This window comes from Mizuhopecten yessoensis, unplaced genomic scaffold, assembly GCF_002113885.1.
Source record: "Mizuhopecten yessoensis strain PY_sf001 unplaced genomic scaffold, ASM211388v2 scaffold11103, whole genome shotgun sequence".
Taxonomy (NCBI): domain Eukaryota; kingdom Metazoa; phylum Mollusca; class Bivalvia; order Pectinida; family Pectinidae; genus Mizuhopecten; species Mizuhopecten yessoensis.
Genome location: NW_018408881.1, coordinates 35,406 through 52,077, shown reverse-complemented (window position 1 = coordinate 52,077; position 16,672 = coordinate 35,406). Strand labels below are relative to the sequence as shown.

The 16,672-nt window shown below is 37.7% G+C and overlaps 1 protein-coding gene across 1 annotated transcript; it reads right to left on the bottom strand.

Annotated features, from left to right (window-relative positions):
• Positions 1 to 9,882: 9,882 nt before the first annotated feature.
• On the bottom strand, positions 9,883 to 16,657 carry LOC110465858 (60S ribosomal protein L6-like). Its single transcript, XM_021521967.1, has 6 exons — positions 16,602 to 16,657; positions 14,936 to 15,040; positions 14,381 to 14,521; positions 13,548 to 13,596; positions 11,324 to 11,508; positions 9,883 to 10,093 (listed from the first exon to the last, which is right to left on the bottom strand). Exons 2-6 carry the CDS (start codon positions 15,038 to 15,040, stop codon positions 9,932 to 9,934), a joined length of 642 nt encoding a protein of 213 aa, XP_021377642.1. The 5' UTR covers positions 16,602 to 16,657; the 3' UTR covers positions 9,883 to 9,931.
• Between the last annotated feature and the right edge of the window lie 15 nt (positions 16,658 to 16,672).

The window sequence follows — 16,672 nt, the reverse complement described above, 5'->3', positions numbered from 1 at the left end:
ACGACCTAGTCGGGAGCTCCTTCAGCTATAACGTACACCCCAGTCGGGAGCTCCTTCAGCTATAACGCACACCCCAGTCGGGAGCTCCTTCAGCTGTAACGCACGACCTAGTCGGGAGCTCCTTCAGCTATAACGCACGACCCAGTCGGGTGTTCCTTCATCTATAACGCATAACCCAGTCTGGAGCTCCTTCAGCTATAACGCACACCCCAGTCGGGAGCTCCTTCAGCTGTAACGCACGACCTAGTCGGGAGCTCCTTCAGCTGTAACGCACGACCCAGTCGAGTTCCTTCAGTTATAACGCACGACCCAGTCGGATGCTCCTTCTGTTATAACGCACGACCTAGTCGGGAGTTCCTTCAGTTTTAACGTACACCCCAGTCGGGAGCTCCTTCAGCTATAACGCACAACCCATGTAGTCCATTGCTTCTTCCATTATAACCCCCGTCCAGTCAGGAGCTCCTTCAGTTATAACGCACGACCCAGTCTGGAGCTCCTTCAGCTGTAACGCACGACATAGTCGGGAGCTCCTTCAGCTATAACGTACACCCCAGTCGGAAACTCCTTCATCTATAACGTACCCCCCAGTCGGGAGCTCCTTTAGCTATAACGCACGACCTAGTTTGGAGTTCCTTCAGTTATAACGTACACCCCAGTCGGGAGCTCCTTCAGGTATAACGCACACCCCAGTCGGGAGCTCCTTCAGCTATAACGCACGACCCAGTCGGGTGTTCCTTCATCTATAACGCACAACCCAGTCTGGAGCTCCTTCAGCTATAACGCACACCCCAGTCGGGTGTTCCTTCAGTTATAACGCACGACCCAGTCGGATGCTCCTTCTGTTATAACGCACGACCCCGTCAGATGCTCCTTCAGTTATAACGCACGACCCAGTCGGATGCTCCTTCTGTTATAACGCACGACCTATTCGGATGTTCCTTCTGTTATAACATACCCCAGTCGGGTGTTCCTTCAGTTATAACGCACGACCCAGTCGGATGCTCCTTCTGTTATAACGCACGACCCAGTCGGATGTTCCTTCTGTTATAACATACCCCAGTCGGGTGTTCCTTCAGTTATAACGCACGACCCAGTCGGATGCTCCTTCTGTTATAACGCACGACCCCGTCAGATGCTCCTTCAGTTATAACGCACGACCCAGTCGGATGCTCCTTCTGTTATAACGCACGACCTATTCGGATGTTCCTTCTGTTATAACATACCCCAGTCGGGTGTTCCTTCAGTTATAACGCACGACCCAGTCGGATGCTCCTTCTGTTATAACGCACGACCCCGTCAGATGCTCCTTCAGTTATAACGCACGACCCAGTCGGATGCTCCTTCTGTTATAACGCACGACCCAGTCGGATGTTCCTTCTGTTATAACGCACGACCCCGTCAGATGCTCCTTCAGCTGTAACGCACGACCCCAGTCGGATGCTCCTTCTGTTATAACGCACGACCCAGTCGGGTGTTCCTTCATCTATAACGCACAACCCAGTCTGGAGCTCCTTCAGCTGTAACGCACACCCCAGTCGGGAGCTCCTTCAGCTATAACGCACGACCCAGTCGGGAGCTCCTTCATCTATAACGCACAACCCAGTCTGGAGCTCCTTCAGCTATAACGCACACCCCAGTCGGGTGTTCCTTCAGTTGTAACGCGCGACCCAGTCGGATGCTCCTTCTGTTATAACGCACGACCCCGTCAGATGCTCCTTCAGTTATAACGCACGGCCCAGTCGGATGCTCCTTCAGTTATAACGCACGACCTATTCGGATGCTTCTGTTATAACGCACGACCCAGTCAGGCGCATCCTCAGTTATATATATAACGTACACCTCAGTCAGGCGCATCATCAGTTATATATAACGTACAACCAAGTTGGTTGCTTCCTCAGTTATGTTAGGTTCATTACGCACAATACAATATTGACTCGAGTTTTAGATCGTTCTTATCAGCAAGGGAAACCTCTTCTGAGGCAACATTTGACGGGATCCCGTTCAGATTGTCTAACACAAGTAACAAAGCTACTTTATTGACCAATGGACAACAATCGACGAATTATACGAGGTATTTTCAAACGAGACGAAATCGTGCCAGTGATAAGACGAGAACTTGTTTATTTTAAAAGTTCATAGTGGACGAAAAATCCATGCAATATAACCGTCCAATGAAAACTTCTAGATGACGTTTAGATACGGATGGCTGTGGACTCGGTACATGCATGCATGTTCCCTCCCTAATGAAATGGCACCCAGCAAGGCATTACATCTGTGCAACATTTATTACCTAGTTGGCAAGTCAATGTTTATGTATCGCACAAACACATGATTACTGCTACCACGCCAAATATTTCTATACGATTATATATACACTTCATTTGTTTTATGGCAATTATAAAACAAGTTAATTCATCTTATATTAATCTTTCATGTTGGTCCGGATGTTAGCGCGTGGGGATCTTAATGTGGGAGGAAACCGGAAAACCCAATTGAGTGACAACTCAGCGTCTACAAATCGAGCTAGATTAACGATCGTCCTTAAAATTTAAGGGGTAACGCTCATTGCCGTTCTCTGCACCCCTTCAGTATGTCCTGACGAGGTCGAAGTTTCTGTACAAGCTACCTTGTGGATAAAACAGGTGGAGTATCTGTGTACATAAAATAAATCACCCGGCAGCGTAATGGTAAAATTAACCGGCTTAGACAGGTATCAGCCTAGCGGTTGGTCAATTTTTTTTATAAACCTGAGTTAACCATTCAAATTGGCTAACCGCATGCCTTTGAGATAACGGAAGTGAACTTACCCTGGTAAATTCGAGAATGATTGATGATATATAGGAGTCTCTTGGAGATACTTTCGAACCTCTGTATCATAACGTTATTAATACATGGGTCACCGTTTACTACTTTCCAAACATGACTATATTTAATTTTGTATGAATGTAGAACGAGTAACTATTGAAAAATCTGTTATAGCAGATATATTTTTGGAGCAATATATGTTCAGAGAACAACAAAGAGAATACCAAAGTGTCAACAAAACCATACTTGGAACTCATAATAGATAGAAACTAGGTCAAAGTATGAACAAAGGAATGAGTGACATGGATACCCTTGAAAACGTACAAGGAAAATAAGACCCGGGCCCGTATTCATGAAATTTTACATGTTTTAGGGGTTTAGATCAACTTTCGGTAAAAATGCCACATCAAATTATTAATATACGAATCATTTGGGGTGACATTTTTACCGAAAATCGATCTTAACTCCTAAAACATGTATAATATTACTCTGAACACCTTAGTTTAGGTCCAAATATAGCTGTAACAAATTCTCAGGTCCCTGTGATACAATACACATTTTCACCAGATATAGGATTAGGTACCAGTACGGTTGACAAATTTAAGTGCCGCTCTTGTATTGCTACCACGGACTTATATATGGCAATCTAATCTAATTCCGTGATTTCTACCTACTATTTTACGTGATATATTTTGCTCAATTATTGGCGCATGGAATCAATACACGGACATATATTTGCCACTGCATGTAGTGATTGTAGGTCAATTCGATTTTCAAGGCAAATGGATGGAAGGTCAAAACCACCAGTACGTACATTGTTGTGTGGACAAGCTTGTAATTTCAAGGGGCAATAACTCTTTAAATAATTAGCGGATCAATATTTCCGATACACAAACAAAACTGCATGTGAAGGTGTTAAGCTGTATACTATGTGCCGTCGAGAAGGGAGTATAAAAAGGGGTAGAATATGTGTAATCATTGGAGACGTTGAGTGTGAGAGAAGGGTTCCGCTGGGAATGTGAAGTACAAGGATTATCATCCTCTTCAAAAACCTTCTTTATCATAACAACAGATAAGCAACATTCAAGATAGGAAAGACCCACATCACGACGGAAAATAGGGATCCGTTGTCAACCATCATATTCTAATCGCTCAGTTTCTTATTTTCATCGCGATTGGTGTTTTTTCTAGTTCATTAAACTGCAATTCAACATGCTGATTGTAAGGTTTCGTTACAATAGTCTCCTTTAACTATAGTCATTGGGGTTTTTTGTGATCTGATTAATTAATTCTTCTGATGTAGTACTTAACACAATATTATTTGTTCAAAAATGGCTTAACGTAACTTTTTGTTCAAATATCGGTCTCTTTCCTGAGAATTTTTATAAAAAAAAATATGCAGCTTTGTATTTATAATTCCAGTCGGGATGAAAATAACTTTTTGGTCGAGCAGTGTAGCATATACCGATTCCTACACGATCCACAGTCCGTACCAAGTGCATAAAGCTATATTTACCATTGTATGGCCTTTCCACTATATAACACTACCAAATTCAGTTGGCATTCATATAGGCTATGAATGCCATGGACCGTTTGTTGACGACAAAATTGTTACGTTGGATACCACTGACCCTCCCCAGGCGATTGCTGTTCACTGAACAAACATACACGATACGTATACATTATTTGAACTAAATGCTGAATAATAATAAAAATAATAATAAGTGTAATTTAATTTTTTATTTTAGTTCAATGCTTACATACAACATACATAGTATACGTGGCCCGGATTTTGTGTCACACCCCCTTATGACGAAAAATGTCATCAAGTGGGTTAGTAGTCTATCTCGGCGTTGTCCATACCGTTTAGAGTGTGCCACGCCCCATTGGAGTTGGAAATTGCCACAATGTCACTTGATAGAACGTCCAATAAGATTACGCCTCTCAACATCGAGTATGCATGGATTTTAAGACCATGCAATGCCTTGTTAGGACGGAGTATGCCTTGATGTTGCTTAGTAAGACATTTCACTAGCTTAGAACTATCAACTATGCATGTTCAATCCGTTCAGTCCACACCAGACATTTATCTGTCAAAATGTCTAAGTCTGGTGTCAGGACCAGAGGAATCACCACACGAGACATTTATCTGTCAAAATGTCTAAGTCTGGTGTCAGGGCCAGAGGAAACACCACACGAGACATTTATCTGTCAAAATGTCTAAGTCTGGTGTCAGGGCCAGAGGAAACGCCACACGAGACATTTATCTGTCAAAATATCTAACTCGGGCTATCCAAGGCTTTAAATTTATTCGAACCGATTTCCGACACTCTTTGTATGAAATACCTAAATGTGCGGAAAAAATTGAAGACTGTTGAGATATTTTATACAAAGTGACTTGATTGTCCTTTTGTTTTGACGTTTAGGTACGTATTTGTTATCTTGTAGTTGATGTGCTTCAGTTTTAATCGAACAACTGAGTGATATATAAACAGCACGTCACAGTCTGCTCCCCAATCTGTATGGGATAATAATACACAGAGAATATTTAGAGCTTTGGATTATTTATCTCTTCAACATTTTATATGAGGTAAAAAGGATAATTATGAGTCAAATATAAGCCCAAGAACTTTTGTTTGTTGAACAACTGGATTAATGTTTGTGTTTTACGTCCTATTAACAGAGGGCAATAACTCTGCATAAAGTGACATGGCCCACTTTAAGTATGCAACCCTGGCCTGCGCTATCTCAAGAAGTACTTCACATGCTATACATGGCTTTTGTAGTCGAATAGAACGAGACATGTCATGGGCAAATGTATATAACCTCGTTACCTGATTGAAATATAACATGCAACCCTCCACCATCACAAGAGGTACACTCATATAAAACTAGGCATCTTTATGTATACATCCTAACATAGTCACACAGAGAGACAAAGGGAGTGCAAACCTATTGTAACCAATACACAAGATATTGGGTTACCACTGATGCAGTAAGATGTAAACCATGCAGTAAGATGTAAAACCATGCAGTAAGATGTAAAACCATGCAGTAAGATGTAAACCATGCAGTAAGATGTAAAACCATACAGTAAGATGTAAAACCATGCAGTAAGATGTTAACCCATGCAGTAAGATGTTAACCCATGCAGTAAGATGTAAAACCATGCAGTAAGATGTTAACCCATGCAGTAAGATGTAAAACCATGCAGTAAGATGTAATATCACTAACACTATATTTTATCACTTCCAATGGCTCCCATGAAAGTCACAAATAGGGTATAGCGTTCCGTTCGTACGTATGGTCGCTCTAGTAACTTCATTCCTGCACGGATTTTGATCAAACTTCATAAAATGGCATAAAGGACGTTAAAGTCAAGCAAATCAGCAGTCCAGTCAAGGTCAAGGTTACAATTTATCTCATTAAACTTTATATATTGGATACGAATGAGAATAATTTGACCGAGTTCGTGTTGTTACTAATCCCCTTCAGGTTCGGGGAAAGTATAAGCCTGATTTATCCCACTGAATATCGAAAAAGACAACTAATTATCTAGGGTTTCTTTTATTGTTTTCTGCTAAGTGGTCATAGAAGAAAACAAAATGGATCTGATGCCCCCATTTGGATTTGTTTTAATTTTTCTCTTTCTTTTGAACTTTAAAAATTGAACGCTTTCCCCAAGTAAGAAAGGAATAAAGGGTTCTGCCCCCCAAGGCCAGGACATACAAAAATCCTTAATATTCGCTGCTTATATAATTAACGTTCAGGATTTAGGATTATGCAAAACCAATTATCACGGTTGTTAGTATGACCGGTTGGAATACTGTACGGGGTGCTTTTGGTATTGTATTCAAATGAAGTAGCACTGCAAATCGGCATCTGATCTGCATTATCGCCGGAAATCCAATACGACAAATGTAGACATATATGTATACATAAAACGACCTTGGCTGTTGATAGGACGTTCAATCTAACGGCATCTACCCAAACTGTTATTTATAGAATTTTTGTCACTCTTGAAACTTCATGCATGCATGATTTTGGTAATTTCTAGACACTGGTCATGCGCGAAAATATTTCGAAGAAGTTCCCGTTTCATAGTGTGAAGGTCAAGGTTTTATAGAAAGGTGTTATAATTATCCTAGCTACTTCTTTGATTTTAATCAAACTTCATGCAATCATCAACAAGAGGCCCAATGGGCCTGAATCGCTTACCTGGTATTAATCTCACACTTATATTTTTAAAAGTGGACTAAAATACAGCTACAGGCAGAATATCAGTGTTTGATTCATTAGAAACTATTGAAAGATTTAAACATATGACACCTGTGACCTTGAAAGTCAAACAAGGACGTTAGATTGAACAGAGTTTATAGGCTTCAAACCAAGCATGCTTTTGGCAAAATATCATTACCCTGGACCTTTTGGTTATACAGAACAAATAATTTAAAGATTTAAACATATATTGACCACTGTGACCTTAAATATGGGCGAAGGTCATTCATTTGAACAAACTTGGTAGTCCTTCATCCAATCATGTTAATGGCCAAATATCATCACCCTTGGCCTTTTCCTTATTGAGAAGTCGTTAAACTTCATTAACCTATGCCATTCAGAAGAATTTGTATTTTTTTAAACATATTTGACCCCTGTGACCTTGGATATACTTCAAGATCATTCATTTCAACAAACTTGGTAGTCGTTTATCCCAGCATGCTACTGGCCAAATATCATTATCCTATGCCTCTCGACTATTCAGAAGAATTTGTATCAAGTTTTTTTAACATATTTGACCCCTGTGACCTTGAATGTAAGTTAAGGTCATTCAATTGAACACACTTGGTAGCCCTTTATCCAAGCATGATACTGGCCAAACATCATCATCCTAGGACTTTCGGTTATTGAGAAGTTGTTGAAAAGTTTTAAACATATTTCACCATTGTGACCTTGAATGTTTGTCAAGGTCATTTATGGTTACAAACTTGGTAGCCCTTTATCCCAGCATGCTACTTGCCAATTATCATAACCCTAGGCCTCTTGGTTATTCAGAAGAAGTTGTTTAAAGGTTTTAAACATATTTGACCCCTGTAACCTTGAATATATGTAAAGGTCATTCATTAAAACAAACTTGGTAACCCTTCATCCTAGCATGTTACTGGCCAAATATCATTATCCTAGGCCTCTTAGTTGTTCAGAAGTTGTTTAAAAAGATTTTTCAAGACCCCGTGACCTTGAAAATGGATGAAGGTCATTCATTTGAACAAACTTGGTAGCCCTTCATTCAAGCATGCTACTGGCTAAATATCATCACCCTGGGCATTTTGGTTATTCAGAAGAAGCTGTTTAAAATTTTAACATATTTACCCCCAGTGGCCTTGAAAATAGGTGGTCATTTATTTGAACAAACTTGGTAGCCCTTCATTCAAGCATGCTACTGGCTAAATATCATCACCCTGGGCATTTTGGTTATTCAGAAGAAGCTGTTTAAAATTTTAACATATTTAACCCCAGTGGCCTTGAAAATAGGGGGTCATTTATTTGAACAAACTTGGTAGCCCTTCATTCAAGCATGCTACTGGCTAAATATCATCACCCTGGGCATTTTGGTTATTCAGAAGAAGCTGTTTAAAATTTTAACATATTTAACCCCAGTGGCCTTGAAAATAGGTGGTCATTTATTTGAACAAACTTGGTAGCCCTTCATCCCAGTTTGCTTCTGGCTAAATATCATCACCCTAGGCCTTTTGGTTATTAAGAAGTTGTTTAAAGTGAAATATTGATGCCGGATGAGACCACAGCATAAGGCCAGGTGAGCTAAAAATGAAAATATCTCAAATCTGTTAGGCCCCTTTCGCGTATCTGGTTCAACCAGTTAAACCGGACAGAAAACGACTGGCACAGATCTTCAGGCATGCGTAGATTGAGGGGTCAATATGTACCTGACCAAAACTTAAATACTGACTATTGCTAGTTTGCATTATTACTTTTGAAAACAATTTCAAGCCACGTGTAGTTTTTAAGATGCGTTATGTAATTCAGTGGACGCATTAAGAAAGGGCATGATATTCTTGATACATTGTTATTTATTCTCTGAAAATGTGCATTTTTAGCTCTGCTTATAGAACGGTCCAAGTGCGTTTGTTTATCGTGAAACAGTTCTGCCCACCTGTACCTTTTCAACTGGGATACGCGAATGTGACCTTATTGATTCAGCACTCCATGGTCAAGGTCGTCACCATTGTTATAGATTTTTTTGTTATCACTCTAGCGACTTCATTCCTTTAGATTTTGATACATGGCCAAGGTTACATACTATTCATTACTCTAGCAGCTTCATTTTGATCAAACTTTTATTGTCCATACAGAGAAATTCAGAATACCTTGAATGACGTCATGTTTACAGCAGTCCATTAATGTCGAGGTAACATTTCAAAGAGATTATTTTTTAACATTGTTTTTCCCCCCCATTGCTCTAGCGACTCCATTCCCGAATGGATTTGGGAAAGTAATGTTACCATTACTATTTATTGAAAATCTTCATAATTTATATAGCAAATTTATTCCTGCATTGATTTTGATTGAAAATCATTCTTTGGTCAAGTTTGACAATGCCTCAAATAAACAAGTCCATGTTTCTACATCAATTTTTCGTCAAGCTTCATGTAGTGGTGGAATATGAAAATTATCTCAAACAATTTCCATGCTGTTGCTAGTGGGACATAACAAGGTTCTGTTAAATATGAAATCTTGTTCCACAGTGAGGGGATCAGGGCCCGTATTCGTGAAACCGTTCTCATGCTCAAGCATAGATTCTGTGCTCAAGCCAGCTTTCTTGTAACCCATCTAAATCATGTCAACGTTCAAAAAGTCAAATTTAAATATTGAATACAGTATTCGGCTTAATTTTTCTTCAATTTTTCTCCAAAACCTTTAACAATTTATAACTGGGACAAGAAATTAGAACATGAAAACGGTTTCATGAATATGGGCCCTGATGTTGTTACCTCGTTACTTTTAGAGGCATCCTTGCAGTAATGATTTAAACTTCATGCAAAATAATAAACAAACCACTTCTACTTCTTGTAATTTCTTTATCTGGCGTGAAGAACTTTACACATATAATTTAGAAGATCATTTCATGAGGAAACTGTTTGTTCCCTAGAGAGAACATCGCACCGATGTAACCAAACAGCAATTTCTTCTCCTTGTTCTTTCGGATAACATCAAGGACTTGTTTATCTACATTCAACTGGTCTTCTTTACGCTCGTCACTGACTTGATAAACCTGCAAGGTAGCAATCATATAAATGTGTCACAATATTTGTATGAAGCATTAGTTAAAGCAACTCAGAAGTAAAGCGAAGATACACACACACAAGAGGCCAAGGGGTCTTAATAGCTCACATGCAATTCTTTATTTTAATCAAAAATCTACAGAATGCTATACACTGTCATCAAATATATAGGTTCTTCAAAAGAAGTTGTTTGCAGTATTTGACAATATATATTTGACCTAAAAAAAAATATCAAGTTTTTTTTTTTTTTTTTTTGGCAAACTATTGTCAGGCTTTTGCAAGGGAGCTAACAGCCAAATAACATGACTTTCAGTTCTTCAGAGTTTTTGTCTGACATGACCTCTATGACCTTGAAAGTATGACATGGTCTTTTTTATTTGTAATTCTGTAAGGCTCCAACCAAAGACGCTACTAACCAAATAACATGATCCTAGGTCTTTCGGTTCTTAGAGAAATTATTTTCATTTCATTTTAAATATTTGACCTCTGTGACATTGAATGTAGGTCGTGATTTTGTTAGAATTTAACAGCCAAATAGCATGACTCTAGGCCTTTCAACTATTCAGACGAAGTTTTTAAAATGGAAAGTGGACTAGGAACAGTCGTCAGACGCTGCGTCACAGTGCAAGTTATAACATGCACAATTATCATCGCGCTACTGCTGACAAATTTCGGTAGAATTTTGAAGTTGCCGTTCAAATTTCAAATCCTTAAAAAAGTAGGAATGACACTCAAGGGCAAAAAACAAAAAATTGCAGGTTTCCTGTTTCTGCTTGAAAAAATAAGTGTCGGTAGGTTTATGCTATGCTTATTTATAGCAGGAGTTCTGACTTGAACAGTTCTTAACACTAAATGCCAATAAAACCTTTAGTGTAGTCACAAAAATCTAGGGTCCATTGGGACACCAGAAACACACATTATTATTTTGGCCTAAGAACTTTATCCATGTTATGTGATGAGAAATTTTGTGTGATGAATATTTCAATTAAAGCTTGGATTAGAAATATTTCTAATATAAAAAAAATAAAAAAAATCTTCAGATAATGGCAACATATATTTCGCAGAAATGTAAACTTGTAAGAAATTATCATGGAAAAAGCCGTCTGAAATATGTACCCGATTTAAGTTCACTTAGTGACAGTAGAATGAATGTCCATGTTTTCTTAATACATATTTTAATACTGTTTTTTTTTTTGCATATTTCTGGCTATTACATTTACCTCTTTCTTGGTATCGAAGATTTCTCCCTCTGTGTGTCTAGGGCGCCTGAGCTTTTGTCTCTTAAAGTAGGCATCATTCAGTCTGTCTGGCAGTTTCACACCGCTGATGTCAACCTTTGTCTTTGTTGCGATCACGTATATCTCGTTGATTCTGCGCAGAGGGCACCCATTGAGATGGAAGGGACCTAGAGGTAAATAAACCAATATGTTTCATGAAACTTAAATCAGAAATCAACATCTGAATATTTCACTGTGTCATCAACAGACAGACAGGTATTCAGAAATGGTTCTCAAACTCAGATCCCTATCCAAGTACAATTTCCTGTTCTTGTGATAAAAGAAAAATCATATTTTGTCAATGATTTAGAAAATAAATTTAGAGACTTCAAGCCCAATTCCCTTATAATGATTTACTGTTGACTATTTGACTATGATGCATGATTATAGCAAGCTCATGAAGTCCGCTTACTTAAAATTGGTTTAAGGCAAAGAACACATGATTGAGCATAACAGTTCTATAAATACAGGCCTGGAACCGAAATGTTAAAATTGATTCTGAAGCCAGGGACAAATCTGAACTTAATATACAATGGAGTGCTGTATATGTAAATCACAACACATCTGGGAACAAATAATCAATTTAGTTATGTTTTTGAGGTTATCCAGATAAGAGATTTAAACAGGATAATATCAGTAGCTTGGTATACATACAGCCATGGTAGTCTCAGATGATGATAAAACTGAGTGGACATATGGCTAACATGGTAATTTTTGTGTTTCAACTTTCAGTATTCAATTTTTAAATTTTTATTTTGTAATATATCTCCACTATTAAGCCAATATAGAGATGTTTCAGAATGTAACTGAAGATTTTTTTTACAAGGGAGTCTTATCTTCAATATCACTAATTACACTTGTCCCTCCGTCAAACAAATTTTTTTTTCCCCCACTTTAAGCATTCAATAAGGTTTTTCTTTTATGTTGCAATATACATGTAGTTTTGATTAACAGTGCTTAGTGAAAATAATGTATGTTTTACAAGTGGTTCTTATCGATATCACTAATTGCACTTGCCCAAAGGTCATTGTGTCACCAATTAACTATTATTGGCCAGACTAAAATTAAAGCAACCACAATTTGAATCAATAATATGTGAACTGCACAGAAGACGTTTTATAATGTCATTAACCGTCTCTAGTTTGAAATAACCTTCCATGAAGATGTTTCTTTATAATTGAATACACATTCTTATTCATCCATACATTTCATCGATTTCTACATAGATCACATAATTAGCAATTTATTTCGAAAAGATGTTTACAAATCTATTATCTAGTTTAAGAGTTTGTTGATCAATAAATGGTAGGCATTACTGACTTTCAGATAATCTCAAGTTTTGTTTATGTAGCATTTTCTTAATTTAATCCATAAACTTGCGTGTACACGCAATTTAGACCAAACTGCCAGTATTTTTTTCCCCTCCCAAACAGTCCTCCCATATTGCAATAATTTCACCTTTCATGTCCCAAAATTACTCCTATTGTTAAACAAGATACAGACAATTCTATGCGTTTGACTTGTTTTTATACTGTAACCTCTGTCACAACTTCAGAAGCACTTGGCACTAGGAAGAGCTACTGTTAACATTTCTTAGGTATTCCACTCGGATATGCATAGGGGTGTCACAATACGCCAAAAGTGTATCACGATATATTGCAATAGAGAATGAATATATTGCGATACGTATCCTAGATATATTGTCATAGGAAGGATGTGTTCAATTTTATAATAAGTTGTTGTCAGAATGTTATCAAACTTAATCATATATAATATGGATTACATAGATTAAAAGATTTTTTGTCAAACCAACCATCGATTACAAAATTTAAACCATTAAAAAAGCCTGTTTTATGCTTATTGGCGTATCTGTTAGAATTTGTAGCAATTTGCAAAGTTAAAACACCAAGCAGATACATAAAAATATGCTTACGATACGATTTACCCATGTATTGCGATATACCTGTTTTCAGATATATTATGACAGCACTAGATATGCATGCCATTTCCACTTTCTTGGTTAGACATTCTTTCATAAGCTATACAGATGCAATTTTGTAAGATTGTCAGTAACCTTGGACTTCCAGATTACTGTAGTGGTGACCCAGAGAAGTCTGTGGGCAGGGGAACAACAAGGTGCTGCACAATTACAGTAAATCTAACTCACCTGTTACCAAAAGAAGGCCAGAGGAAAGCTGTTTAAGAAACACAACCCTCTGAAATAAAAATATAACCAATTAAATCAATGATATTGACTTAAAAATGAAATTTGTGATATTATATTAATTCAATTACTATTTATTAATTCAATTACTATTTTTTAATTCAATTACTATTTTATCAATTAATAGAGGTGTACTATCATATTAATTAATAGAGGCGAAACAATTCACCGATAGTATCACGATACTTTTAAAAAGTTGTATAGGGCCAACTGCTCTTTTAGACTGGTTACCAGTCCTGTATTGCAACAAGTTATCGGCAATAGACTTGTAAAATTTCACATAATAATTCCAGAATGTACGCCTCATTTTACCATCACAACAAGTTGTAATTGAAGGCTATATTACACAGTAAAATACGAAAAAAATGTAGGTCTCTCGAACAATTTGAACTGACAAGTACAGCTATTTGGATAATATATCGGTGTAATTCATGACAATTTTAGTACTCGGAGTTGGAAAATGCTGTTCTTGTTGAAACTTATGCTTCAATATTCAATTTTCAATTGTGCCAAAATGACACATGGAAAGTTGCAAAGTTCGCCTGTTGTGTGTATTGCAAAGAGTCAAGGTCGTGTGATACTATTGACCGGCAGGAACTCACAGGGACACATATAATCGGTTTGAACCGACAATGGTGTCAATTACAGTTTAAAAGATAATTTTTCAGAGACTAAAAACAATATGTGAACATTAGCTTAGGACGTTATTTAGAGTAATGATAAATCCACATATTGTGATCTTGTTAATCCAGTGATCCTGAGATTGCTATTTGTACCTTTCCCTTGTGACGTCCAGCTACAATGATCAGGATAGTTCCCGGTGTGATGGTGGGCCTGATTGTGTGCTTGTGAGAGGAGAAGGCAGTCTTGGTAGTCCTCAACTTTCTTGGTCTGTCCTCAGTTGGGTAGTACCTTGACTGCATTAAGAACACAACATAGCATATTTTTTATTTGGTGTTTTTAATTAAGAGAATACAGCACAGGTACTGACAGCAGTGATTTTTTAAGGTTAATTTGGGGCCTTTTATACTTCCCCCTGATATTGTTTGCTGTTTATTCTTAAAATCATTGCCAAAAAATCATTTTATTTCCAAAATCATGATTTTTTGTAAGTGATATTTTCCAAAATCAACAGGCACAGGCCCCTTGAGGTTAAAAAAATAACTAGTCTGAAGAATTTGTAGACTAGTCAACATGCATATATATATATATAATTATTGTACAAATATGTGTTTTGAAGAAAACATTCCCCTTTGGAATAAGGACCTAATCTTTTAACGGCAGTCAGAACGAACTCATATCGTAAAACGAGTCAAAATTAGAACTCATACCATGCGGTTGATCCGAACTGTTCTTTTCCCGCCATTTTTATCACCACCAATGTCCTTGGTGATCATACGGGAGGGGGCCTTGGTAACCTTCTTACGAGCAGCCATCTACAAATAGAACAGAACAATATTGAAGCTGCAAAATGTATTTCGTATGTTTTTATTTGTGCTAAAACTGAAGACATTTATAAAATACACACACAGTAAATCCTGCCTTATCTGATGCGAGTCTACCAACACATCATCGGTATATGCAACTTCCAATATAATATGACCAATACTACAATGTGTGCGTGTCCCATTGGACGTTTATGTATGTATATGACAGGTTTCACTGTAGTGGTTAAGTACACATCTGATTTGATGTTAAGGTATATATCTGCCAGCCCCCTCCCTTCATCTTCGCTAGCCAAGTGTTCGCTTCGTATATATACTCCACTTTCCCTTGGCGGATATTGCAGTGTTTTCATAATTCCCTCCACTGCCACTTAGCGGATATACAGAGTTATCGTTCTTCTCTCAATAAACTTTTAACCAATCCAAAGGCAGCACACATATTTTCCCAGGTCATCATTTACATGCGGCACGTAGTCAAACATTTCCACCAACTGATTTAACCATAAGTTTCCCCAAAAGATCATGCGCCTATTTTTTTGGGTCAAAACACTCCGACATAAACGACAACGTGCTTCCGTACAGGGCGTCACCATTACTGTTTTCCTTTGTCAACAGTGCTATACGTAAGACGCGATTTCATTGGATGCGAGCGATTGGCACTGCACGAATATTTGAATGCTCTGTAAACACGGCTATATCCGCCAAGGGTAAGTGGGGTGTATACGAAGCGAACACTTGGCTAGTGAAGATGCCTCCCTTTCACTCTTAATGTTATAGTGTATAATGATGTCTTATCTGATGCGAGTCTTCCAACATATCATGAAACCTAGCTATCATACATCATTGGTAAAAAGATATTGCAACTTCCAATATAATATGATCAATACTACGTTGTGTGCATGTCCCATTGGACACATATTATATATATATAAAAGACAGGTTTCACTGTAGTGGTTAAGTAAAACATCTGACTTAAATCAAGGTATAGCCAAATATCTGCCAGCCCTTCCCTTTCACTCTTTACATCAAATAATGTTATAATGTATATGACATATTACACACACACACCCCTCCCCCTAGTGATGTATTTTCCAGTTACTTTTATCATTCATAAAAATAGCAAGTTGAAAATCATCGCATGTAGCAATCAAGTTATGGTTTTAGAACGTGTAAACAAACTCCAGATACTGCGACTATTTCGCCACTGACAAGCAACTTACTGCTTAATTTATAAAGCATTTAAAGTGCATGTAGTAAATTGATTTCTCTGTTTATTCGTATATCTGTCCCGTAAGATCAACCATGGGTTGGGAGGTCTACATAAGTTAGTAATAACGAGCAGACAACACAAGTCGACATGTTCACATGGGTAAATACACAAGTTCTTCGAATGATTTAGAACGTATCGTATCATTGGTGATTAATATCATAACGAAACAATATAATCTAGATATGAGTGTACGCTTCTAGTTTAGTTTGAGTTTCTGATGTTTCGTTACAAGTCAGATATATTTGGATTTATTTTAAGGATTCAGTAGAAAGATCCACTCACTTTGCCCTACCGGAAGTAAAAGAGAGCACTGCAATTGATGACATCACGAGTTTGGCGTCAGAAACTGAAAC

Bases quoted from the DNA above. Each gene is read 5' to 3' on its own strand.
- LOC110465858 (XM_021521967.1), bottom strand. From the start codon at position 15,040: ATGGCTGCTCGTAAGAAGGTTACCAAGGCCCCCTCCCGTATGATCACC. The intron at 14,522-14,935 runs GTATGAGTTCTA...TTCTTAATGCAG, and splicing joins CAGTTCGGATCAACCGCATG to TCAAGGTACTACCCAACTGA. The intron at 13,597-14,380 runs GTACAAATAGCA...TTTTTATTTCAG, and splicing joins CTGGACGTCACAAGGGAAAG to AGGGTTGTGTTTCTTAAACA.